This window comes from Nerophis lumbriciformis, linkage group LG16 (genome assembly GCF_033978685.3).
Source record: "Nerophis lumbriciformis linkage group LG16, RoL_Nlum_v2.1, whole genome shotgun sequence".
Classification (NCBI taxonomy): Eukaryota; Metazoa; Chordata; class Actinopteri; order Syngnathiformes; family Syngnathidae; genus Nerophis; species Nerophis lumbriciformis.
In genome coordinates this window covers 29,425,467-29,452,690 of record NC_084563.2, presented here as the reverse complement: position 1 = coordinate 29,452,690, position 27,224 = coordinate 29,425,467, and the positions used below count along the sequence as shown (strand labels likewise).

Here is a 27,224-nt window from a genome sequence, read left to right as displayed (position 1 = left end):
CTGTGCTCTCTGACCTCTGGTCACTGGGCTGATAATGGAGAAATCAATAGGCACACATCACTTTGTGTCCCACTTAATAGTTTCACCCTCAAGCCCCTGACTGAGAGCATTTATCTCACACAGGGAGGTGTTGTGGTTGTTCTAGGTGGGCAGTCATTCTGATCCTATCTGCAGCATGGATGGACATCAAAACCATGACTTCCATGTCGGGTGGTCCCCAAACCAATATTTTGGTACCAAAATGTATTTCGATACTTTTCTAAATAAAGGGGACCACAAAAAGTGTCATTATTGTCTTTTAATTGTAACAAAAAACCTTAAAGGCCTACTGAAAGCCACTACTAGCGACCACGCAGTCTGATAGTTTATATATCAATGATGAAATCTTAACATTGCAACACATGCCAATACGGCCGGGTTAGCTTACTAAAGTGCAATTTTAAATTTCGCGCGAAATATCCTGCTGAAACGTCTCGGTATGATGACGTCAGCGCGTGACGTCACGGATTTTAGAGGACATTTTGGGCCAGCATGGTGGCCAGCTATTAAGTCGTCTGTTTTCATCGCAAAATTCCACAGTATTCTGGACATCTGTGTTGGTGAATCTTTTGCAATTTGTTCAATGAACAATGGAGACAGCAAAGAAGAAAGCTGTAGGTGGGAAGCGCTGTATTGCGGCAGGTGTTGTGCGGGATAACGCACTCCCGCCGTAGAATGCACCCCCTGACTGTTGTGCCGTATAACACAGCCGGTGTTTCATTGTTTACATTCCCGAAAGATGACAGTCAAGCTTTACCATTGGCCATACTTGCCAACCCTCCCGGATTTTCCGGGAGACTCCCGAAATTCAGCGCCTCTCCCGAAAACCTCTTGGGACAAATTTTCTCCCGAAATTCAGGCGGAGCTGGAAGCCACGCCCCCTCCAGCTCCATGTGGACCTGAGTGACGTCAGGTGCGCAACACCACGTAAATCGTTGGCCAACCAAAAAGTAACCCCAATACGCTATAGCCAACATTCACCAGGATATGGCAACAGACAGACATAGATAACTCTATTACATTATTCCCCTTTTAGAAATGTATAGAAGTTACTCAAAATAAATAAACAACCCAACCAAAAAATGCAGCAGCTCAATTAAAAAACTGTACTTAAGCCACATTCTTTTTTTTTTTTTTTAGTACTGAACTCTTAACCCTCATTTGTAAAAAAAAAAATAACATGCTTATTATACAAACAGTATTTGTATACCTTTAACACAGATTTTTATACTGTCTTCAGAGATTCAGTTTTTTTGGTGGTACTCGAAACCTTTCTGGGTACCTGCAAAAGGGTGTTCAGCATGGTTAGAAAAATAGTGACAGAGAATAGAACAAGGATGGACAATTCAACCCTTAACTTAAAAATGAGTAGATGAGTGTTATGTGTGTGTATACACTGAAATTCAAGTATTTCTTTTATTTATATATATATATATATATATATATATATATATATATATATATATATATATATATATATATATATATATATATATATATATATATATATATACATATACAGGTAAAAGCCAGTAAATTTGAATATTTTGAAAAACTTGATTTATTTCAGTAATTGCATTCAAAAGGTGTAACTTGTACATTATATTTATTCATTGCACACAGACTGATGCATTCAAATGTTTATTTCATTTAATTTTGATGATTTGAAGTGGCAACAAATGAAAATCCAATATTCCGTGTGTCACAAAATTAGAATATTGTGTAAGGGATTTTTAGAAATGTTGGCCAACTGAAAAGTATGAAAATGAAAAATATGAGCATGTACAATACTCAATACTTGGTTGGAGCTCCTTTTGCCTCAATTACTGCGTTAATGCGGCGTGGCATGGAGTCGATGAGTTTCTGGCACTGCTCAGGTGTTATGAGAGCCCAGGTTGCTCTGATAGTGGCCTTCAACTCTTCTGCGTTTTTGGGTCTGGCATTCTGCATTTTCCTTTTCACAATACCCCACAGATTTTCTATGGGGCTAAGGTCAGGGGAGTTGGCGGGCCAATTTAGAACAGAAATACCATGGTCCGTAAACCAGGCACGGGTAGATTTTGCGCTGTGTGCAGGCGCCAAGTCCTGTTGGAACTTGAAATCTCCATCTCCATAGAGCAGGTCAGCAGCAGGAAGCATGAAGTGCTCTAAAACTTGCTGGTAGACGGCTGCGTTGACCCTGGATCTCAGGAAACAGAGTGGACCGACACCAGCAGATGACATGGCACCCCAAACCATCACCCAACCATGCAAATTTTGCATTTCCTTTGGAAATCGAGGTCCCAGAGTCTGGAGGAAGACAGGAGAGGCACAGGATCCACGTTGCCTGAAGTCTAGTGTAAAGTTTCCACCATCAGTGATGGTTTGGGGTGCCATGTCATCTGCTGGTGTCGGTCCACTCTGTTTCCTGAGATCCAGGGTCAACGCAGCCGTCTACCAGCAAGTTTTAGAGCACTTCATGCTTCCTGCTGCTGACCTGCTCTATGGAGATGGAGATTTCAAGTTCCAACAGGACTTGGCGCCTGCACACAGCGCAAAATCTACCCGTGCCTGGTTTACGGACCATGGTATTTCTGTTCTAAATTGGCCCGCCAACTCCCCTGACCTTAGCCCCATAGAAAATCTGTGGGGTATTGTGAAAAGGAAGATGCAGAATGCCAGACCCAAAAACGCAGAAGAGTTGAAGGCCACTATCAGAGCAACCTGGGCTCTCATAACACCTGAGCAGTGCCAGAAACTCATCCACTCCATGCCACGCCGCATTAACGCAGTAATTGAGGCAAAAGGAGCTCCAACCAAGTATTGAGTATTGTACATGCTCATATTTTTCATTTTTATACTTTTCAGTTGGCCAACATTTCTAAAAATGCCTTTTTTGTATTAGCCTTAAGTAATATTCTAATTTTGTGACACACGGAATTTTGGATTTTCATTTGTTGCCACTTCAAATCATCAAAATTAAATGAAATAAACTTTTGAATGCATCAGTCTGTGTGCAATGAATAAATATAATGTACAAGTTACACCTTTTGAATGCAATTACTGAAATAAATCAAGTTTTTCAAAATATTCTAATTTACTGGCTTTTACCTGTATGTGCTGTATGAACTTTGGGGAGGTGAACGGTACTTTGGGCTGTGGGATTGAGTGTGTTGTGCAGGTGTTTGAGTTGTATTGGCGGGTTATATGGACGGTATTTGTTATGCGGGATTAATTTGTGGCATATTAAATATAAGCCTGGTTGTGTTGTGGCTAATAGAGTATATATATGTCTTGTGTTTATTTACTGTTTTAGTCATTCCCAGCTGAATATCAAGTCCCACCCGCCTCTCACAGCATCTTCCCTATCTGAATTGCTCCCACTGCCCTCTAGTCCTTCACTCTCACTTTCCTCATCCACAAATCTTTCATCCTCGCTCAAATTAATGGGGAAATCGTCGCTTTCTCGGTCCGAATCGCTCTCGCTGCTGGTGGCCATGATTGTAAACAATGTGCGGATGTGAGGAGCTCCACAACCTGTGACGTCACGCTACTCGTCTGCTACTTCCGCTACAGGCAAGGCTTTTTTATCAGCGACCAAAAGTTGCGAACTTTATCGTCGATGTTCTCTACTAAACCCTTTCAGCAAAAATATGGCAATATCGCGAAATGATCAAGTATGACACATAGAATGGACCTGCTATCCCCGTTTAAATAAGAAAATCGCATTTCAGTAGGCCTTTAAGGTACATGAAACACATGTTTATTATTGTATGGTGTTCGAGGGTTACCACCCCTTGACGAAACTAAGACCTTCTGGCCGCAGCTGCAGCTTTAGCAATAGAGGCTTTGAACATTGCCCATTCCTGTTCAATGTCCCCAACCTCCACAGGGATGGCAGAGAAGTTCAGCCGGAGGTAGGAGTTGAAGTCCCTCCGGACAGAGGACTCCTCCGAACGTTCCCAGTTCACCCCTCACTACACGTTTGGGTTTGCCAGGTCTGTCCAGAGGTTTCCCCCGCCATCTGACCTAACTCACCATCAGATGGTGATCAGTTGACAGTTCAGCCCCTCTCTTCACCCGAGTGTCCAAAACATACGGCCTCAGATCAGCTGATACGATTACAAAATCGATCATTGATCTTTGGCCTAGGGTGCTCTGGTACCAGGTACACATAAGAGCATCCTTGAACATGGTGTTTGTTATCGCAAGGCCATGACTAGCACAGAAGTCCAGTAACAATTCACCACTCAGGTCCAGATCAGGGAGACTGTTCCTCCCAAACTGCCAGTCCAGGTATCACTGTCATTGCCCACGTGCGTGTTGAAGTCCCCCAACAAGACTATGGAATCCCCTGCCGGCGCCCCATACAGGACTCCATGCAAGGTATCCAAGAAGGCTGAATACTCTGAACTCTTGTTTAGTGCGTACGCACAAACAACAGTCAGAGTTTTCTCCTCTCCAACCCTAAGGCGAAGGAAGGCGACCCTCTTGTCCTCTGGGGTGAACTCCAACGTACAGACACTCAGCCGGGGACTTGTGAGTATCCCCACACCCGCCTGGGCCCTCACACCCTGAGCAACTCCAGAAGTGAACAAGGTCCATCCCTTGTCCAGGAGTGTGGTTTCAGAGCCCTTGCAATGCGTAGAGGTAAGCGCTCCACCTCCCGCACCAGCTCAGGCTCCTTCCCCACCAGCGGAGAGACGTTCCACGTCCCAAAAGTCAGCCTCTGCTGCCCTTAATTGGTCCGTCTGGAGCCTCCGCTTTCACTGCCAACCCCACTGGTTCCAACCGCGGGTGGTGGGCGGAGGAGATGTTTTGTCCACGCTGCTTCTTCGGGCTGTGCCGGCCACCAGGCGCTCGCTGACGAGCCCTACCTCCGGATCTAGCTCCGTAAGAGGGCCCCGGGCTTCCTCTGGGCCGGGTAACGCATCCTCTTCTAGTTTGGTTCATGGGGGGTATTGTAACCCTGATTGGGGGGGGCATTCAGGTGCTACACCTTGCCCAAGGGTGACCCATAATGTGATACACATAACTTATGTGTATGCAGTAATAATGTAGTATTAGTGTGTTAACTTATGTGTATGCAGTAATAATGTAGTATTACTGTGTTAACTTATGTGTATGCAGTAATAATGTAGTATTAGTGTGTTAACTTATGTGTATGCAGTAATAATGTAGTATTAGTGTGTTAACTTATGTGTATGCAGTAATAATGTAGTATTAGTGTGTTAACTTATGTGTATGCAGTAATAATGTAGTATTAGTGTGTTAACTTGTGTGTATGCAGTAATAATGTAGTATTAGTGTGTTAACTTATGTGTATGCAGTAATAATGTAGTATTAGTGTGTTAACTTATGTGTATGCAGTAATATTGTAGTATAAGTGTGTTAACTTATGTGTATGCCGTAATAATGTAGTATTAGTGTGTTAACTTATGTGTATGCAGTAATATTGTAGTATAAGTGTGTTAACTTATGTGTATGCAGTAATAATGTAGTATTAGTGTGTTAACTTATGTGTATGCAGTAATAATGTAGTATAAGTGTGTTAACTTATGTGTATGCAGTAATAATGTAGTATTAGTGTGTAAACTTATGTGTATGCAGTAATAATGTAGTATTAGTGTGTTAACGTATGTGTATGCAGTAATAATGTAGTATTAGTGTGTTAACTTATGTGTATGCAGTAATAATGTAGTATTAGTGTGTTATGTGTATGCAGTAATAATGTAGTATTAGTGTGTCAACTTATGTGTATGCAGTAATAATGTAGTATAAGTGTGTTAATTTATGTGTATGCAGTAATAATGTACCGTATTTTCCGCACTATAAGGCGCACCGGATTATTAGCCGCACCTTCTATGAATTACATATTTCATAATTTTGTCCACCAATAAGCCGCCCCGGACTATAAGCCGCGCCTACGCTGCGCTAAAGTGAATGTCAAAAAAACGCTGCGCTAAAGTAAATGTCAAAAAAACAGTCAGATAGTTCAGTCAAACTTTAATAATATATTGAAAACCAGCGTTCTAACAACTCTGTCCCAAAATGTACGCAAATGTGCAATCACAAACATAGTAAAATTCAAAATGGTGTAGAGCAAAAGCAACATAATGTTGCTCGAACGTTAATGTCACAACACACAAAATAAACATAGCGCTCACCTTCTGAAGTTATTCTTCATTCGTAAATCCTTCGAATTCTTCGTCTTCGGTGTCCGAATTGAAAAGTTGCGCAAGCGTGGGATCCAAAAATGGCCGGCTCCGTCTCGTCGAAGTCATCGGATTCAGTGTCGCTGTTGTTGTGCAGCAGTTCTGTGAATCCTGCCTTCCGGAAAGCTCGGACCACAGTTGTGACCGAAATATCTGCCCAGGCATTTACGATCCACTGGCAGATGTTGGCGTATGTCGTCCGGCGCTGTCTGCCCGTCTTAGTGAAGGTGTGTTCGCCTTCGGAGCTGTGTGAAAAAAGCCACCCGGCCTCTTCGCGTAAACTTCCCTTAACCACTCGCTCATCTTTTCTTCATCCATCCATCCCTTCGAGTTAGCTTTTATGATGACGCCGGCTGGAAAGGTCTCTTTTGGCAAGGTCTTCCTTTTGAATATCACCATGGGTGGAAGTTAGCATGGCAAGCTAGAACCACAGTGAAGGATGACTTCTCATTCCCTGTGGTGCGAATATTCACCGTACGTGCTCCCGTTCCACAGTGCGGTTCACAGGAATATCAGTTGCTGTGAAATACGGTAGTAATCCGTGTGCGGATGGAGAGATTGCGTCTTTTTATGAACCGGATCCTTGTCGCGTAGTAGGAGCCATTTTGTGGTCTTTACAGATGTAAACAGGAAATGAAACGTACGGTGATATCCGCGCGTTTTTTCTTCTTCTTCCGGGGGCGGGTGAAGCGCTTCCTGTTCTATGGGGGCGGGTGCTTTCCTTGGCGGTTGCTTGCGTAGAAGAAGAAGCGCTTCCTGTTCTACCGGGAAAAAAGATGGCGGCTGTTTACCGAAGTTGCGAGATCGAAACTTTATGAAAATGAATCGTAATAAAGCGCACCGGGTTATAAGGCGCACTGTCAGCTTTTGAGAAAAATTGTGGTTTTTAGGTGCGCCTTATAGTGCGGAAAATACGGTAGTATTAGTGTGTTAACTTATGTATATGCAGTAACAATGTAGTATTAGTGTGTTAACTTATGTGTATGCAGTAATAATGTAGTATTAGTGTGTTATGTGTATGCAGTAATAATGTAGTATTAGTGTGTCAACTTATGTGTATGCAGTAATAATGTAGTATAAGTGTGTTAATTTATGTGTATGCAGTAATAATGTAGTATAAGTGTGTTAACTTATGTGTATGCAGTAATAATGTAGTATTAGTGTGTCAACTTATGTGTATGCAGTAATAATGTAGTATTAGTGTGTTAACTTATGTGTATGCAGTAATAATGTAGTATTAGTGTGTTAACTTATGTGTATGCAGTAATAATGTAGTATTAGTGTGTTAACTTATGTGTATGCAGTAATAATGTAGTATTAGTGTGTTAACTTATGTGTATGCAGTAATAATGTAGTATTAGTGTGTTAACTTATGTGTATGCAGTAATAATGTAGTATTAGTGTGTTAACTTATGTGTATGCAGTAATAATGTAGTATTAGTGCGTTAACTTAGTTGTATGCCGTAATAATGTAGTATTAGTGTGTTAACTATGTGTATGCAGTAATAATGTAGTATTAGTGTGTTAACTTGTGTATGCAGTAATAATGTAGTATTAGTGTGTTAACTTATGTGTACGCAGTAATAATGTAGTATTAGTGTGTTAACTTATGTGTATGCAGTAATAATGTAGTATTAGTGTGTTAACTTATGTGTATGTAGTAATAATGTAGTATTAGTGTGTTAACTTATGTGTATGCAGTAATAATGTAGTATTAGTGTGTTAACTTATGTGTATGTAGTAATAATGTAGTATTAGTGTGTTAACTTATGTGTATGTAGTAATAATGTAGTATTAGTGTGTTAACTTATGTGTATGCAGTAATAATGTAGTATTAGTGTGTCAACTTATGTGTATGCAGTAATAATGTAGTATAAGTGTGTTAACTTATGTGTATGCAGTAATAATGTAGTATTAGTGTGTTAACTTATGTGTATGCAGTAATAATGTAGTATTAGTGTGTTAACTTATGTGTATGCAGTAATAATGTAGTATTAGTGTGTTAACTTATGTGTATGCAGTAATAATGTAGTATTAGTGCGTTAACTTAGTTGTATGCCGTAATAATGTAGTATTAGTGTGTTAACTATGTGTATGCAGTAATAATGTAGTATTAGTGTGTTAACTTGTGTATGCAGTAATAATGTAGTATTAGTGTGTTAACTTATGTGTACGCAGTAATAATGTAGTATTAGTGTGTTAACTTATGTGTATGCAGTAATAATGTAGTATTAGTGTGTTAACTTATGTGTATGTAGTAATAATGTAGTATTAGTGTGTTAACTTATGTGTATGCAGTAATAATGTAGTATTAGTGTGTTAACTTATGTGTATGTAGTAATAATGTAGTATTAGTGTGTTAACTTATGTGTATGCAGTAATAATGTAGTATTAGTGTGTTAACTTATGTGTATGTAGTAATAATGTAGTATTAGTGTGTTAACTTATGTGTATGTAGTAATAATGTAGTATTAGTGTGTTAACTTATGTGTATGCAGTAATAATGTAGTATTAGTGTGTCAACTTATGTGTATGCAGTAATAATGTAGTATAAGTGTGTTAACTTATGTGTATGCAGTAATAATGTAGTATTAGTGTGTTAACTTATGTGTATGCAGTAATAATGTAGTATTAGTGTGTTAACTTATGTGTATGCAGTAATAATGTAGTATTAGTGTGTTAACTTATGTGTATGCAGTAATAATGTAGTATTAGTGCGTTAACTTAGTTGTATGCCGTAATAATGTAGTATTAGTGTGTTAACTATGTGTATGCAGTAATAATGTAGTATTAGTGTGTTAACTTGTGTATGCAGTAATAATGTAGTATTAGTGTGTTAACTTATGTGTACGCAGTAATAATGTAGTATTAGTGTGTTAACTTATGTGTATGCAGTAATAATGTAGTATTAGTGTGTTAACTTATGTGTATGTAGTAATAATGTAGTATTAGTGTGTTAACTTATGTGTATGCAGTAATAATGTAGTATTAGTGTGTTAACTTATGTGTATGTAGTAATAATGTAGTATTAGTGTGTTAACTTATGTGTATGCAGTAATAATGTAGTATTAGTGTGTTAACTTATGTGTATGTAGTAATAATGTAGTATTAGTGTGTTAACTTATGTGTATGTAGTAATAATGTAGTATTAGTGTGTTAACTTATGTGTATGCAGTAATAATGTAGTATTAGTGTGTCAACTTATGTGTATGCAGTAATAATGTAGTATAAGTGTGTTAACTTATGTGTATGCAGTAATAATGTAGTATTAGTGTGTTAACTTATGTGTATGCAGTAATAATGTAGTATTAGTGTGTTAACTTATGTGTATGCAGTAATAATGTAGTATTAGTGTGTTAACTTATGTGTATGCAGTAATAATGTAGTATTAGTGTGTTAACTTATGTGTATGCAGTAATAATGTAGTATTAGTGTGTTAACTTATGTGTATGTAGTAATAATGTAGTATTAGTGTGTTAACTTATGTGTATGCAGTAATAATGTAGTATTAGTGTGTTAACTTATGTGTATGTAGTAATAATGTAGTATTAGTGTGTTAACTTATGTGTATGTAGTAATAATGTAGTATTAGTGTGTTAACTTATGTGTATGCAGTAATAATGTAGTATTAGTGTGTCAACTTATGTGTATGCAGTAATAATGTAGTATAAGTGTGTTAACTTATGTGTATGCAGTAATAATGTAGTATTAGTGTGTTAACTTATGTGTATGCAGTAATAATGTAGTATTAGTGTGTTAACTTGTGTATGCAGTAATAATGTAGTATTAGTGTGTTAACTTATGTGTATGCAGTAATAATGTAGTATTAGTGTGTTAACTTATGTGTATGCAGTAATAATGTAGTATTAGTGTGTTAACTTATGTGTATGCAGTAATAATGTAGTATTAGTGCGTTAACTTAGTTGTATGCCGTAATAATGTCGTATTAGTGTGTTAACTATGTGTATGCAGTAATAATGTAGTATTAGTGTGTTAACTTGTGTATGCAGTAATAATGTAGTATTAGTGTGTTAACTTATGTGTACGCAGTAATAATGTAGTATTAGTGTGTTAACTTATGTGTATGCAGTAATAATGTAGTATGAGTGTGTTAACTTATGTGTATGTAGTAATAATGTAGTATTAGTGTGTTAACTTATGTGTATGCAGTAATAATGTAGTATTAGTGTGTTAACTTATGTGTATGCAATAATAATGTAGTATTTGTGTGTTAACTTATGTGTATGCAGTAATAATGTAGTATTAGTGTGTTAACTTATGTGTATGCAGTAATAATGTAGTATTAGTGTGTTAACTTATGTGTATGCAGTAATAATGTAGTATTAGTGTGTTAACTTATGTGTATGCAATAATAATGTAGTATTAGTGTGTTAACTTATGTGTATGCAGTAATAATGTAGTATTAGTGTGTTAACTTATGTGTATGCAGTAATAATGTAGTATTAGTGTGTTAACTTATGTGTATGTAGTAATAATGTAGTATTAGTGTGTTAACTTATGTGTATGCAGTAATAATGTAGTATTAGTGTGTTAACTTATGTGTATGTAGTAATAATGTAGTATTAGTGTGTTAACTTATGTGTATGTAGTAATAATGTAGTATTAGTGTGTTAACTTATGTGTATGCAGTAATAATGTAGTATTAGTGTGTCAACTTATGTGTATGCAGTAATAATGTAGTATAAGTGTGTTAACTTATGTGTATGCAGTAATAATGTAGTATTAGTGTGTTAACTTATGTGTATGCAGTAATAATGTAGTATTAGTGTGTTAACTTATGTGTATGCAGTAATAATGTAGTATTAGTGTGTTAACTTATGTGTATGCAGTAATAATGTAGTATTAGTGCGTTAACTTAGTTGTATGCCGTAATAATGTAGTATTAGTGTGTTAACTTGTGTATGCAGTAATAATGTAGTATTAGTGTGTTAACTTATGTGTACGCAGTAATAATGTAGTATTAGTGTGTTAACTTATGTGTATGCAGTAATAATGTAGTATTAGTGTGTTAACTTATGTGTATGTAGTAATAATGTAGTATTAGTGTGTTAACTTATGTGTATGCTGTAATAATGTAGTATTAGTGTGTTAACTTATGTGTATGTAGTAATAATGTAGTATTAGTGTGTTAACTTATGTGTATGCAGTAATAATGTAGTATTAGTGTGTTAACTTATGTGTATGTAGTAATAATGTAGTATTAGTGTGTTAACTTATGTGTATGTAGTAATAATGTAGTATTAGTGTGTTAACTTATGTGTATGCAGTAATAATGTAGTATTAGTGTGTCAACTTATGTGTATGCAGTAATAATGTAGTATAAGTGTGTTAACTTATGTGTATGCAGTAATAATGTAGTATTAGTGTGTTAACTTATGTGTATGCAGTAATAATGTAGTATTAGTGTGTTAACTTATGTGTATGCAGTAATAATGTAGTATTAGTGTGTTAACTTATGTGTATGCAGTAATAATGTAGTATTAGTGTGTTAACTTATGTGTATGCAGTAATAATGTAGTATTAGTGTGTTAACTTATGTGTATGTAGTAATAATGTAGTATTAGTGTGTTAACTTATGTGTATGCAGTAATAATGTAGTATTAGTGTGTTAACTTATGTGTATGTAGTAATAATGTAGTATTAGTGTGTTAACTTATGTGTATGTAGTAATAATGTAGTATTAGTGTGTTAACTTATGTGTATGCAGTAATAATGTAGTATTAGTGTGTCAACTTATGTGTATGCAGTAATAATGTAGTATAAGTGTGTTAACTTATGTGTATGCAGTAATAATGTAGTATTAGTGTGTTAACTTATGTGTATGCAGTAATAATGTAGTATTAGTGTGTTAACTTATGTGTATGCAGTAATAATGTAGTATTAGTGTGTTAACTTATGTGTATGCAGTAATAATGTAGTATTAGTGTGTTAACTTATGTGTATGCAGTAATAATGTAGTATTAGTGTGTTAACTTATGTGTATGCAGTAATAATGTAGTATTAGTGCGTTAACTTAGTTGTATGCCGTAATAATGTAGTATTAGTGTGTTAACTATGTGTATGCAGTAATAATGTAGTATTAGTGTGTTAACTTGTGTATGCAGTAATAATGTAGTATTAGTGTGTTAACTTATGTGTACGCAGTAATAATGTAGTATTAGTGTGTTAACTTATGTGTATGCAGTAATAATGTAGTATTAGTGTGTTAACTTATGTGTATGTAGTAATAATGTAGTATTAGTGTGTTAACTTATGTGTATGCAGTAATAATGTAGTATTAGTGTGTTAACTTATGTGTATGCAATAATAATGTAGTATTTGTGTGTTAACTTATGTGTATGCAGTAATAATGTAGTATTAGTGTGTTAACTTATGTGTATGCAGTAATAATGTAGTATTAGTGTGTTAACTTATGTGTATGCAGTAATAATGTAGTATTAGTGTGTTTACTTGTGTATGCAGTAATGTAGTATAAGAGTGTTAACTTATGTGTATGCAGTAATAATGTAGTATTAGTGTGTTAACTTATGTGTATGCAATAATAATGTAGTATTAGTGTGTTAACTTATGTGTATGCAGTAATAATGTAGTATTAGTGTTTTAACTTATGTGTATGCAGTAATAATGTAGTATTAGTGTGTTAACTTATGTGTATGCAGTAATAATGTAGTATTAGTGTGTTATGTGTATGCAGTAATAATGTAGAATTAGTGTGTCAACTTATGTGTATGCAGTAATAATGTAGTATAAGTGTGTTAATTTATGTGTATGCAGTAATAATGTAGTATTAGTGTGTCAACTTATGTGTATGCAGTAATAATGTAGTATAAGTGTGTTAATTTATGTGTATGCAGTAATAATGTAGTATTAGTGTGTTATCTTATGTGTATGCAGTAATACTGTAGTATTAGTGTGTTAACTTATGTGTATGCAGTAATACTGTAGTATTAGTGCGTTAACTTGTGTATGCAGTAATAATGTAGTATTAGTGTGTTAACTTAGGTGTATGCAGTAATAATGTAGTATTAGTGTGTTAACTTAGGTGTATGCAGTAATAATGTAGTATTAGTGTGTTAACTTATGTGTATGCAGTAATAATGTAGTATTAGTGTGTTAACTTATGTGTATGCAGTAATAATGTAGTATTAGTGTGTTAACTTATGTGTATGCAGTAATAATGTAGTATTAGTGTGTTAACTTATGTGTATGCAGTAATAATGTAGTTTTAGTGTGTTAACTTATGTGTATGCAGTAATAATGTAGTATTAGTGCGTTAACTTATGTGTATGCAGTAATAATGTAGTATTAGTGTGTTAACTTATGTGTATGCAGTAATGATGTAGTATTAGTGCGTTAACTTATGTGTATGCAGTAATGATGTAGTATTAGTGCGTTAACTTATGTGTATGCAGTAATAATGTAGTATTAGTGCGTTAACTTATGTGTATGCAGTAATAATGTAGTATTAGTGTGTTAACTTATGTGTATGCAGTAATAATGTAGTATTAGTGTGTTAACTTATGTGTATGCAGTAATAATGTAGTATTAGTGTGTTAACTTATGTGTATGCAGTAATAATGTAGTATTAGTGTGTTAACTTATGTGTATGTAGTAATAATGTAGTATTAGTGTGTTAACTTATGTGTATGCAGTAATAATGTAGTATTAGTGTGTCAACTTATGTGTATGCAGTAATAATGTAGTACTAGTGTGTCTACTTATGTGTATGCAGTAATAATGTAGTATTAGTGTGTTAACTTATGTGTATGCAGTAATAATGTAGTATTAGTGTGTAAACTTATGTGTATGCAGTAATAATGTAGTATTAGTGTGTTAACGTATGTGTATGCAGTAATAATGTAGTATTAGTGTGTTAACTTATGTGTATGCAGTAATAATGTAGTATTAGTGTGTTATGTGTATGCAGTAATAATGTAGTATTAGTGTGTCAACTTATGTGTATGCAGTAATAATGTAGTATAAGTGTGTTAATTTATGTGTATGCAGTAATAATGTAGTATTAGTGTGTTAACTTATGTATATGCAGTAACAATGTAGTATTAGTGTGTTAACTTATGTGTATGCAGTAATAATGTAGTATTAGTGTGTTATGTGTATGCAGTAATAATGTAGTATTAGTGTGTCAACTTATGTGTATGCAGTAATAATGTAGTATTAGTGTGTCAACTTATGTGTATGCAGTAATAATGTAGTATAAGTGTGTTAATTTATGTGTATGCAGTAATAATGTAGTATAAGTGTGTTAACTTATGTGTATGCAATAATAATGTAGTATTAGTGTGTCAACTTATGTGTATGCAGTAATAATGTAGTATAAGTGTGTTAACTTATGTGTATGCAGTAATAATGTAGTATTAGTGTGTTAACTTATGTGTATGCAGTAATAATGTAGTATTAGTGTGTTAACGTATGTGTATGCAGTAATAATGTAGTATTAGTGTGTTAACTTATGTGTATGCAGTAATAATGTAGTATTAGTGTGTTAACTTATGTGTGTGCAGTAATAATGTAGTATTAGTGTGTTAACTTATGTGTATGCAGTAATAATGTAGTATTAGTGCGTTAACTTAGTTGTATGCCGTAATAATGTAGTATTAGTGTAACTATGTGTATGCAGTAATAATGTAGTATTAGTGTGTTAACTTGTGTATGCAGTAATAATGTAGTATTAGTGTGTTAACTTATGTGTATGCAGTAATAATGTAGTATTAGTGTGTTAACTTATGTGTATGCAGTAATAATGTAGTATTAGTGTGTTAACTTATGTGTATGTAGTAATAATGTAGTATTAGTGTGTTAACTTATGTGTATGCAGTAATAATGTAGTATTAGTGTGTTAACTTATGTGTATGCAATAATAATGTAGTATTTGTGTGTTAACTTATGTGTATGCAGTAATAATGTAGTATTAGTGTGTTAACTTATGTGTATGCAGTAATAATGTAGTATTAGTGTGTTAACTTATGTGTATGCAGTAATAATGTAGTATTAGCGTGTTAACTTATGTGTATGCAGTAATAATGTAGTATTAGTGTGTTAACTTATGTGTATCCAGTAATAATGTAGTATTAGTGTGTTTACTTGTGTATGCAGTAATGTAGTATAAGTGTGTTAACTTATGTGTATGCAGTAATAATGTAGTATTAGTGTGTTAACTTATGTGTATGCAATAATAATGTAGTATTAGTGTGTTAACTTATGTGTATGCAGTAATAATGTAGTATTAGTGTGTTAACTTATGTGTATGCAATAATAATGTAGTATTAGTGTGTTAACTTATGTGTATGCAGTAATAATGTAGTATTAGTGTGTTAACTTATGTGTATGCAGTAATAATGTAGTATTAGTGTGTTAACTTATGTGTATGCAGTAATAATGTAGTATTAGTGTGTTATGTGTATGCAGTAATAATGTAGAATTAGTGTGTCAACTTATGTGTATGCAGTAATAATGTAGTATAAGTGTGTTAATTTATGTGTATGCAGTAATAATGTAGTATTAGTGTGTCAACTTATGTGTATGCAGTAATAATGTAGTATAAGTGTGTTAATTTATGTGTATGCAGTAATAATGTAGTATTAGTGTGTTATCTTATGTGTATGCAGTAATACTGTAGTATTAGTGTGTTAACTTATGTGTATGCAGTAATACTGTACTATTAGTGCGTTAACTTGTGTATGCAGTAATAATGTAGTATTAGTTTTAACTTATGTGTATGCAGTAATAATGTAGTATTAGTGTGTTAACTTATGTGTATGCAGTAATAATGTAGTATTAGTGTGTTAACTTATGTGTATGCAGTAATAATGTAGTTTTAGTGTGTTAACTTATGTGTATGCAGTAATAATGTAGTATTAGTGCGTTAACTTATGTGTATGCAGTAATAATGTAGTATTAGTGTGTTAACTTATGTGTATGCAGTAATGATGTAGTATTAGTGCGTTAACTTATGTGTATGCAGTAATAATGTAGTATTAGTGCGTTACCTTATGTGTATGCAGTAATAATGTAGTATTAGTGCGTTAACTTATGTGTATGCAGTAATACTGTAGTATTAGTGCGTTAACTTATGTGTATGCAGTAATAATGTAGTATTAGTGTGTTAACTTATGTGTATGCAGTAATAATGTAGTATTAGTGTGTTCACTTATGTGTATGCAGTAATAATGTAGTATTAGTGTGTTAACTTATGTGTATGCAGTAATAATGTAGTATTAGTGTGTTAACTTATGTGTATGCAGTAATAATGTAGTATTAGTGTGTTAACTTATGTGTATGTAGTAATAATGTAGTATTAGTGTGTTAACTTATGTGTATGCATTAATAATGTAGTATTAGTGTGTCAACTTATGTGTATGCAGTAATAATGTAGTACTAGTGTGTCTACTTATGTGTATGCAGTAATAATGTAGTATTAGTGTGTTTACTTATGTGTATGCAGTAATAATGTAGTATTAGTGTGTTTACTTGTGTATGCAGTAATAATGTAGTATAAGTGTGTTAACTTATGTGTATGCAGTAATAATGTAGTATTAGTGTGTTAACTTATTTGTATGCAGTAATAATGTAGTATTAGTGTGTTAACTTATGTGTATGCAATAATAATGTAGTATTTGTGTGTTAACTTATGTAGTAACACACATAAAGGGGATCGCAGCGACTGCAACAATTACCGTGGAATATCCCTCCTAAGCACTGTCGGGAAGACCTTCGCTAGAGTGTTACTCAACAGACTGCAATTGCTTGCTGCCCGTGTATATCCAGAATCACAATGTGGATTCAGGTCGGGGAGATCAACCATTGACATGATATTTTCTATCAGACAATTACAAGAGAAATGCCGTGAGCAGAGACAACCATTGTATATCGCCTTCATCGACCTTACAAAGGCCTTCGATTTAGTTAGCAGGAAGGCTCTCTTCAAGCTTTTGCACAAGATAGGCTGCCCACCAAAGCTGCTGAAGCTGATAACATCATTCCATGAAGATATGCAAGGAACTATCCTGTGTGACGGCTCCGCATCAGCCCCATTCCCAATTGAGAATGGAGTGAAGCAAGGATGCGTGCTTGCTCCTACGCTCTTCGGAATCTTCTTCTCGTTGCTATTGTCAGAAGCATTCAAATCATCTGACGATGGTGTTTACCTACACACAAGGAGCGACGGGAAACTGTTCAACCTCGCACGTCTCCGGGCAAAGACTAGAGTGCGTAAAGTCCTCATCAGAGAGATGCTCTTTGCAGATGATGCTGCTCTGGCCGCACCATCAGAGGAAGCACTACAGAGGCTGATCAACAGCTTTTCTGATGCATGCAAAGACTTTGGCTTAACTATAAGCCTCAAGAAGACCAACATTATGGGACAAGATATGCGCAACATTCCAAGGATCTCCATTGGAAACCACACCCTGCAAGTTGTTGAGAACTTCACCTATCTTGGCTCAACCATATCCAGCAATCTCTCTCTCGATGCCGAGCTCAACATCCGCATCGGCAAAGCATCTACAACGATGGCTAGACTCTCCAAGCGTGCTTGGGAGAACACACTGCTAACCATCAACACAAAAATGAAGATCTATCAAGCCTGTGTTCTCAGCCCTCTACTTTATGGCAGCGAGTCATGGACCTCGTATGCACGCCAAGAGCGCCGTTTGAACTCCTTCCATCTTCGGTGCCTGAGGCGGATTCTGGGAATCAAATGGCAGGATCGTATCCCGAATAAGGATATCCTCGAGAAAACAGGAATGAAGACAATCTTCGCTCTCCTTACACAACGACGTCTGAGATGGCTTGGCCATGTAAGTCGAATGGATGACAGTCGCATTCCAAAAGACATCCTGTACGGTGAACTGGCCTCTGGAACAAGGGCTGTGGGAAGACCTGTCCTTCGTTTTAAAGATGTGTGTAAGCGTGATATGAAGGCCAGTGACATCAACCCATTAAACTGGGAAGCTTCTTCAGCTGAACGTGGGAAATGGAGGAAGTTAGTGAAGGAGGGCGTACATCAGAGTGACTTAAGAAGAGTAAGACAGTGGGAGGAGAAGCATGAACGTAGAAAGCGAGCAGTCACACCCCTACTGAATCAACCAACAATACAATATGTATGCAGGAACTGCAACAAAGCATGCCTGTCAAGAATTGGCTTATATAGTCACAACAGGCGTTGCACATGACATGAATTGACATTTGTGCGCAAAACTCTATTGTCTCTCGAGACAGACAGATGCCAGATGATGATGATGAGTGTGTTAACGTATGTGTATGCAGTAATAATGTAGTATTAGTGTGTTATCTTATGTCTATGCAGTAATAATGTAGTATTAGTGTGTCAACTTATGTGTATGCAGTAATAATGTAGTATTAGTGTGTTAACTTATGTGTACGCAGTAATAATGTAGTATTAGTGTGTTAACTTATGTGTATGCAGTAATAATGTAGTATTAGTGTGTTAACTTATGTGTATGCAGTAATAATGTAGTATTAGTGTGTTAACTTATGTGTATGCAGTAATCATGTAGTATTAGTGTGTTAACTTATGTGTATGCAGTAATAATGTAGTATTAGTGTGTTAACCTATGTGTATGCAGTAATAATGTAGTATTAGTGTGTTAACTTATGTGTATGCAGTAATAATGTAGTATTAGTGTGTTAACTTATGTGTATGCAGTAATAATGTAGTATTAGTGTGTTAACTTATGTGTATGCAGTAATAATGTAGTATTAGTGTGTTAACTGTGTATGCAGTAATAATGTAGTATTAGTGCGTTAACTTATGTGTATGCAGTAATAATGTAGTATTAGTGTGTTAACTTATGTGTATGCAGTAATAATGTAGTATTAGTGTGTTAACTTATGTGTACCCAGTAATAATGTAGTATTAGTGTGTTAACTTATGTTAACTTATGTGTATGCAGTAATAATGTAGTATTAGTGTGTTAACTTATGTGTATGCAGTAATAATGTATTATTAGTGTGTTAACTTATGTGTATGCAGTAATAATGTAGTATTAGTGTGTTAACTTATGTGTATGCAGTAATAATGTAGTATTAGTGTGTTAACTTATGTGTATGCAGTAATAATGTAGTATTAGTGTGTTAACTTATGTGTATGCAGTAATAATGTAGTATTAGTGTGTTAACTTATGTGTATGTAGTAATAATGTAGTATTAGTGTGTTAACTTATGTGTATGCAGTAATAATGTAGTATTAGTGTGTTAACTTATGTGTATGTAGTAATAGTAATAGTGTCTCGACGGGATCACCACCTTATTGTGTCTCGACGGGATCACCACCTTATCGTGGTGAGGCACTTTGCGCGTCTCCATGACCCCTAGAGCTATGTCGGCTGGAGTCTCGCACTCCTGGCAGGGTCACCCAAGCCGAACAGGTCGAAGGGTAGAGTCCAGACTAAGAGTGATCCCAAACCACGAGACCTCAACGGCAGAGCAGGCGGAGGGCGGTGGGTGTGAGAACCACCACAACGGCTGCAAAGGCGGAAGAAGGCGCCCCACAGCCATGTGGGTTAAACCGGGAGGAAGTATGGCTACGGGAGTAAACCCCAAATGAAAAATCTGTGCTCCGGGGACACACACATGGGCAGGTTTCCAGCAGACCGGATCTCTGGCTGACTGGATCTCTGGCAGTCCCCTGCAACTGCACTCACCTGAAGGTCGTCTCGAGTTTCTCTCGTGCCACTGGAATATGGTGGATGTGGCCAAGATTGTGGGGGAAGGAACTGCGCGCACCATCCCTCACACAAATACACTCTTTGCGCAGGCTTCAGCTTCTTCCGAAAAGTCTTCTGGCGACAGGATAAAGCGACGGGGGCAGGTCAAGGATGTGACTGGAAGCTCTTAGCTTGAATCCTGCACAGAGGCGGCATGGGTGTGATGGTCGTTGTGAAGATTGGGATCAGGAACATGATCTTCCTTCGGCAGCTGCCCATGTGACTGAGCAGCCCTATTTAGGGTCCGCACTGCTCACCCCAAATTGGGGAAGGGTCTAGAAAAGGTGACCCAAAAATTGTTTGTTCCTCACACCTGGGTGGCAAACCGCAGCCACCAAGGCATCCCCTACTGCGGTCGAAAACATAACAAAGGAAAGTATATGACTATACACCTGGCTACCTGGAATGTCCGCACCCTCCTCGACACGCAGGATGGGACGGAGAGACCTCATAGACGGACGGCGCTCATTGCGCATGAGCTCAAGAGATACAATGTCGACATCGCAGCACTCAGTGAAACTCGGTTGTCGGGTGAAGACTCCCTGACAGAAGTCGGTGAAGGCTATACCTTCTTCTGGAAGGGTCTCCCGGAAGGCGAACGCAGGCTCCATGGAGTTGGTTTTGCTGTAAAAAGCAAACTACTCAATAACATCCCAGAGTCCCCCCAAGGCATCAGTGAGCGGCTCATGACCTGGCGTATCCCCCTGGTGAAAGGCCGGTTTGCTACGCTACTCAGTGCGTATGCCCCTACCTTGGATGCTGATAGTAACATCAAAGATGCCTTCTACGAGTCTCTTGCGGCTGCCCTATCCAGAGTCCCTAAGTCCGATAAGCTTATCCTCATGGGTGACTTCAATGCCCGAGTTGGCACAGATGCCCAGCTCTGGACTAAAATAATCGGGCTTCATGGATCTGGGAAAATAAACAACAACGGCATTCGACTCCTCTCTCTGTGCTCTGAGCACCAACTTCTCATCACTAACACAATTTTTCAGTTAAAAAAGAAATACATAACATCTTGGATGCACCCACGGTCCAAACATTGGCACCTGCTGGACTATATAATTACACGGCAACAAGATCGACAAGACGTCTGCATAACCAGGGCCTTACGTGGGGCTGAATGCTGGACTGACCACCGGCTGATCAGATCCAAGCTGAGGATGAAAATCCGACCCCCACACAAGAAACAGCAGCCAAGAAAGCGACTGAACTGCAGGGCCCTGGATTCTCCAGAGTGTACATCTCACTACCGCAGCAAGCTGGCTACGGGGCTTTCCACCTTGGAGGACTACGGCACCACCTGTGACATGGACAGTGAGTGGGCAAAACTGAGGTCAACATTACATCAAGCTGCCTCTGAAACCATCGGCTTTACTCAGAAGCACCATCAAGACTGGTTCGACAACAGCTCGGTAGAAATACAGGAGCTGCTGGACGCCAAGCGCAAAGCCCATGCTGCCCTGCTCTCCAACCCTCACTCTCCATCACTCCTCCACCATTATAAAACAACCAGAGCTGAGACACAGAAACAACTGCGGCTCATGGAAAATGAGTGGTGGCTCAAAAAAGCCCAGGAGATCCAGGGATATGCAGATGCTAATAATACCTACGCATTCTACGCTGCTGCAAAATCCATCTATGGCCCACAAAAGCGAAGCATCGCTCCAGTAAGATCCGCAGACGGACACGTGTTATTCAAGGATAAACAACAAATTCTTGAGCGTTGGGCTGAGCACTTCGACTCACTGCTCAATAAAATAAACCCCTCTGATCCATTAGTGCTCAATGCACTCCCAGATCTCCCGCTTTCTCCCTTCCTTGATGACCCTCCCATGTTCAGTGAGGTTCTTACTGCAATCAGGAGCCTCAAAAACAACAAGAGCCCTGGCCCTGACGGAATTCCGGCTGAGATCCTAAAGAAGGGAGGCTATCTACTGAAGCGGAAGCTGTTTCACTTCATACTAGCCATCTGGCACAGGGAGGCCCTGCCTCAAGAATGGAAAGACAGCAACATCGTCACCATCTACAAGAGGAAAGGAGATAAATCATCTTGTGGAAATAGTCGTGGCATCTCCCTTCTCTCAGTGGCCGGCAAGGTACTTGCAAAGATTATGCTTTCTCGCCTTACATTTCTAACAGAGGGCATCCTCCCAGAGACACAGTGTGGCTTCAGAAAGAACCGAAGTACACTAGACATGATCTTCGCTGCCCGTCAAATCCAGGAGAAATGCAGGGAACAAAACAAGGACCTCTACATTACCTTTATTGACCTCACCAAGGCCTTTGACACAGTTGACCGTGATTTGCTCTGGAGCATTCTCAAGAAGTTTGGTGTCCCCCCCAAGTTTCTCAACATACTAAAACAGTTTCATGATGGTATGCAGGCCTGTGTACTTGTAGGCAGTGAGCAGTCCTCCTCTTTCCCCGTGAAAATAGGGGTGAAGCAGGGGTGTGTACTGGCCCCAGCGATCTTCAATCTTTTCCTGGCAGCATCCACACTCCTATTCCGCCAGTCCATCACGAAGGATAGTGGTGTCTCCATCGAGTTTCGCCTGGATGGGAGCCTATTCAACATCCGTCGCCTACAGGCAAAGACGAAGACGGCAGGCACCAACATCCAGGAGCTGCAATATGCAGACGACTGCGCACTCCTCGCTCACACTCCTGATGCCATGCAGCATGCACTAGACACCATGTCATCAGTCTACCGCTCACTAGGTCTGGTGATCAACATTCAGAAAACAGAGGTTCTCATCCAGGAGAGGTCCCCATCCCCTACACCCCCTGTCTTTACCATCAGCGGCACACCCCTCAAGCTTGTTGAGCAGTTTTGCTACCTTGGCAGTATTCTGACCCCAACATGCCAGATTGATGATGACATCCAGGCTTGTATCAACTCAGCCTCCTCTGCCTTTGGAAGACTGCGCTCCCGGGTGTTTGAAAACAACCACCTTCGAACCTCAACGAAAGTGTCAGTCTACAGGGCGGTGTGTGTTTCAACTCTGCTGTATGGGTCAGAAGCCTGGACAATATACCGCAGACACATCCGCTGCCTTGATGCATTTAACATCAGATGTCTCCAACGCATTCTTGGCATCACATGGCAGGACCGAGTTCCTCATACGGACATCTTGCAGCGCACTGAGTCCATAAGCATAGAGGCCACCCTGGCAAAGCGACAACTCCGGTGGGTTGGTCACACCATCCGGATGCCAGGACACCGAGTGCCTCGTCAGATGCTTTATGGTCAGCTCCTTTCAGCCAGCAGAAAGCCCGGAGGACAAAAGCTGAGGTACAAAGACCAACTGAAAGGGATATTGAAGAGGTGCAACATCAAACCCCACGAACTTGAGACAGCTGCAGCCAATCGATTGCTGTGGCGTTTGCTGTGCCATGACGGGGTCATGTATCTGGAGGAGTGTCGGAACCAACACCGGAGGGATCAGCGGAGGCGAAGACACCACCCTGCAGTTCCAGAACCATCCCAGCCCCCTGATCCAGGCCTGACATGTCCCCACTGTGGCAGGACGTGTGGTTCCAGGATCGGACTTCATAGTCATATGGAGTGGCATCGTCGCCAGCAACGATAGCCACCGACCAGAGCAACAAAATGGAAGCTACGTCATCTTCGACTACGATGGACCGCCTAAGCAAGCAAATGTAGTAATAATGTAGTATTAGTGTGTTAACTTATGTGTATGCAGTAATAATGTAGTATTAGTGTGTTAACTTATGTGTATGCAGTAATAATGTAGTATTAGTGTGTTAACTTATGTGTATGTAGTAATAATGTAGTATTAGTGTGTTAACGTATGTGTATGCAGTAATAATGTAGTATTAGTGTGTCAACTTAGTTGTATGCAGTAATAATGTAATAATGTAGTACTAGTGTGTTTACTTATGTGTATGCAGTAATAATGTAGTATTAGTGTGTTTACTTGTGTATGCAGTAATAATGTAGTATAAGTGTGTTAACTTATGTGTATGCAGTAATAATGTAGTATTAGTGTGTTAACTTATGTGTATGCAGTAATAATGTAGTATTAGTGTGTTAACTTATGTGTATGCAGTAATAATGTAGTATTAGTGTGTTAACTTATGTGTATGCAGTAATAATGTAGTATTTGTGTGTTAACTTATGTGTATGCAGTAATAATGTAGTATTAGTGTGTTAACTTATGTGTATGCAGTAATAATGTAGTATTAGTGTGTTAACTTATGTGTATGCAGTAATAATGTAGTATTAGTGTGTTAACTTATGTGTATGCAGTAATAATGTAGTATTAGTGTGTTAACTTATGTGTATGCAGTAATAATGTAGTATTAGTGTGTCAACTTATGTGTATGCAGTAATAATGTAGTATTAGTGTGTTAACTTATGTGTATGCAGTAATAATGTAGTATTAGTGTGTTAACTTATGTGTATGCAGTAATAATGTAGTATTAGTGTGTTATCTTATGTGTATGCAGTAATAATGTAGTATTAGTGTGTCAACTTATGTGTATGCAGTAATGTAGTATTAGTGTGTTAACTTATGTGTATGCAGTAATGTAGTATTAGTGTGTTAACTTATGTGTATGCAGTAATAATGTAGTATTAGTGTGTTAACTTATGTGTATGCAGTAATAATGTAGTATTAGTGTGTTAACTTATGTGTATGCAATAATAATGTAGTATTAGTTTGTTAACTTATGTGTACGCAGTCATAATGTAGTATTAGTGTGTTAACTTATGTGTATGCAGTAATAATGTAGTATTAGTGTGTTAACTTATGTGTATGCAGTAATAATGTAGTATTAGTGTGTTAACTTCTGTGTATGCAATAATAATGTAGTATTAGTGTGTTAACTTATGTGTATGCAATAATAATGTAGTATTTGTGTGTTAACTTATGTGTATGCAGTAATAATGTAGTATTTGTGTGTTAACTTATGTGTATGCAGTAATAATGTAGTATTAGTGCGTTAACTTATGTGTATGCAATAATAATGTAGTATTTGTGTGTTAACTTATGTGTATGCAGTACAGCGATGTAATAGCTTCTTTGTACACTCTTTTTATTGCTGCTAAATTCATGCATTATGACTTCTCCACATAAAAAGCCACAAATCCAATGTCCTAGTTTCCATCAGGGATAATTACCACATTGTTATTGTCTCATTGAAGAACCATTACTGTACTTTGCCAGCTGCTAAAATAACATTTAATTGCGAGGAAAGAGGGGAATTATTTGATTATCCAGGCAGAACATGACAGGTTGATGTTTTATTCCAGGGGGAAGACAAAGCGGAGGACATGGAAGGCACCGCGAGTGGTTACCGGGGTCCCAGGAAAAGCAGGCCCCTGATCCCGGAGATCTGCTTCTCCTTCCGTGAACAGAACTGCCCCCCGACTCCCACCAACCCTCTGCTGCAGGAAGATGGCACCTCTCCTCTGCTGTGCTGCAGGGGATGCTGCCTTCAAGTGCATGCAAGTATGTAAACGCTCCCTCGTCCAAACACCCTGAAAAAACAATATATATTGCAATCATTAGGGCTCACCTCAATGTTGCTGACCATTAAAGTATTCAAAATAAGGCCTATACGTTGGCACATTGATAAATCAGAATACAAATCCTTTTCAACCTATATTCAATTGAATAGACTGCAAAGACAAGATATGTACTTAAGGTTCTAACTGGAAAACTTTATATTTTGCAAATATTAGCTCATTTGCAACATGTTTAAAAAAAGCTGGAACAAGTGGCAAAAAAGAGTGAGAAAATTGAGGAAGGCTCATCAAAGACTTATTTGGAACATCCCACAGGTGAACAGGCTAATTGGGAACAGGTGGGTGCCATGATTGGGTATAAAAGCAGCTTCCAGTCATTCACAAACAAGGACGGGGCAAGGGTCACCACTTTGTCAACAAATGCGTGAGCAAATTGTTGAACAGTTTAAGAACAACATTTCTCAAGCAGCTATTGCAAGGAATTTAGGGATTTCACCATCTACGCTCCGTAATATCATCAAAAGGTTCAGAGAATGTGGAGAAATCACTGCACGTAAGCCATGATATTACACACCTTGGATCTCTCAGGCGGTACTGCATCAAAAAGTGACATCAGTGTGTAAAGGATATCACCACATGGGCTCAGGGACACTTCAGAAAACCACAGTCAGTAACTACAGTTGGTCGCTACATCTGTAAGTGCAAGTTGAAACTCTACTATGCAAAGCCAAAGCCATTTGTCAACAACACCCAGAAACACCACCGGCTTCGCTGGGCCCGAGTTCATCTAAGATGGACTGATACAAAGTGAAAAAGTGTTCTGTGGTCTGACGAGTCCACATTTCAAATTGTTTTTGGAAACTGTGGATGTGGTGTCCTCCGGACCAAAGAGGAAAAGAACCATCCGGACTGTTCTAGGTGCAAAGTATAAAAGCCAAGACATTTTACCAAGGTATGCCTATAGACTACTGTTTCAAACCTTTCAAACGTTTTATTGCTTGGCAAATAATATTTTCTGGACCAGTTAGGTGGAGTTGCATCATTTCCCACGGCACACCAAACAATATCTCACGGAGGACTAGTGTGCCGCGGCACAGTGGTTGAAAAACGCTGCTCTAACCAACACATTTTACACAGAAATGAGGCTATTTTCAGGAAGAAATATGTCATGCCTGCGTACAATGTCACAGCAATCATATAGTTATTGTCAGCACCATCAGAAAACAAAGACTAAAACCAACGCTAGCAATGGTTATACTGCTGAAAATAAGCTTAGCAGCCTAATGTACGCCCAAAACTAAAGAGGAGACACTTTACCAAGGTATGCCTACAGGCTACAGTTTCAAACCTTTCAAACGTTTAGTTTGCAAACAATATTTTTTTGACCAGTTAGGTGGAATTGCATCATTTCCCACGGCACTCCACTGAAAAACACTGGTCTAGATCATCCAAAAATAAGTCATACATCAATATATATTATTTTTACTTTCAACACTTGCATCTCCAGATCAACTTTAGATCTAACTGTTGATTTTATGTTATATTATTTTTCCAGCAGTGATGGTTTTCAAGATAAAAACATGCAGCTTAGTCTTATTTAGTCTATTTTTCATGAGTTGAACTGAAAGATGTACAACTTTTACTCTATACACTAGACCTATTCTTCTCAAATGTTGTTCGTAAATCTGTGTTAGTGAGCATTTCTTACATGTGGTCTGCAATTGTGAGGCT

The 27,224-nt window shown here is 37.7% G+C and overlaps 1 protein-coding gene across 5 annotated transcripts in view; it reads left to right on the top strand.

The window, feature by feature from the left end:
• The window catches only part of kdm4c (lysine (K)-specific demethylase 4C), a 123,524-nt gene that overhangs the window by 57,322 nt on the left and 38,978 nt on the right, over positions 1–27,224 (top strand). For all 5 annotated transcript variants that reach the window (XM_061976918.2, XM_061976919.2, XM_061976917.2 and 2 more), the window contains exon 14: positions 25,278–25,476. In XM_061976918.2, the coding sequence (XP_061832902.1) occupies positions 25,278–25,476 (199 nt within the window). The remainder of the gene's footprint in view (positions 1–25,277; positions 25,477–27,224) is intronic.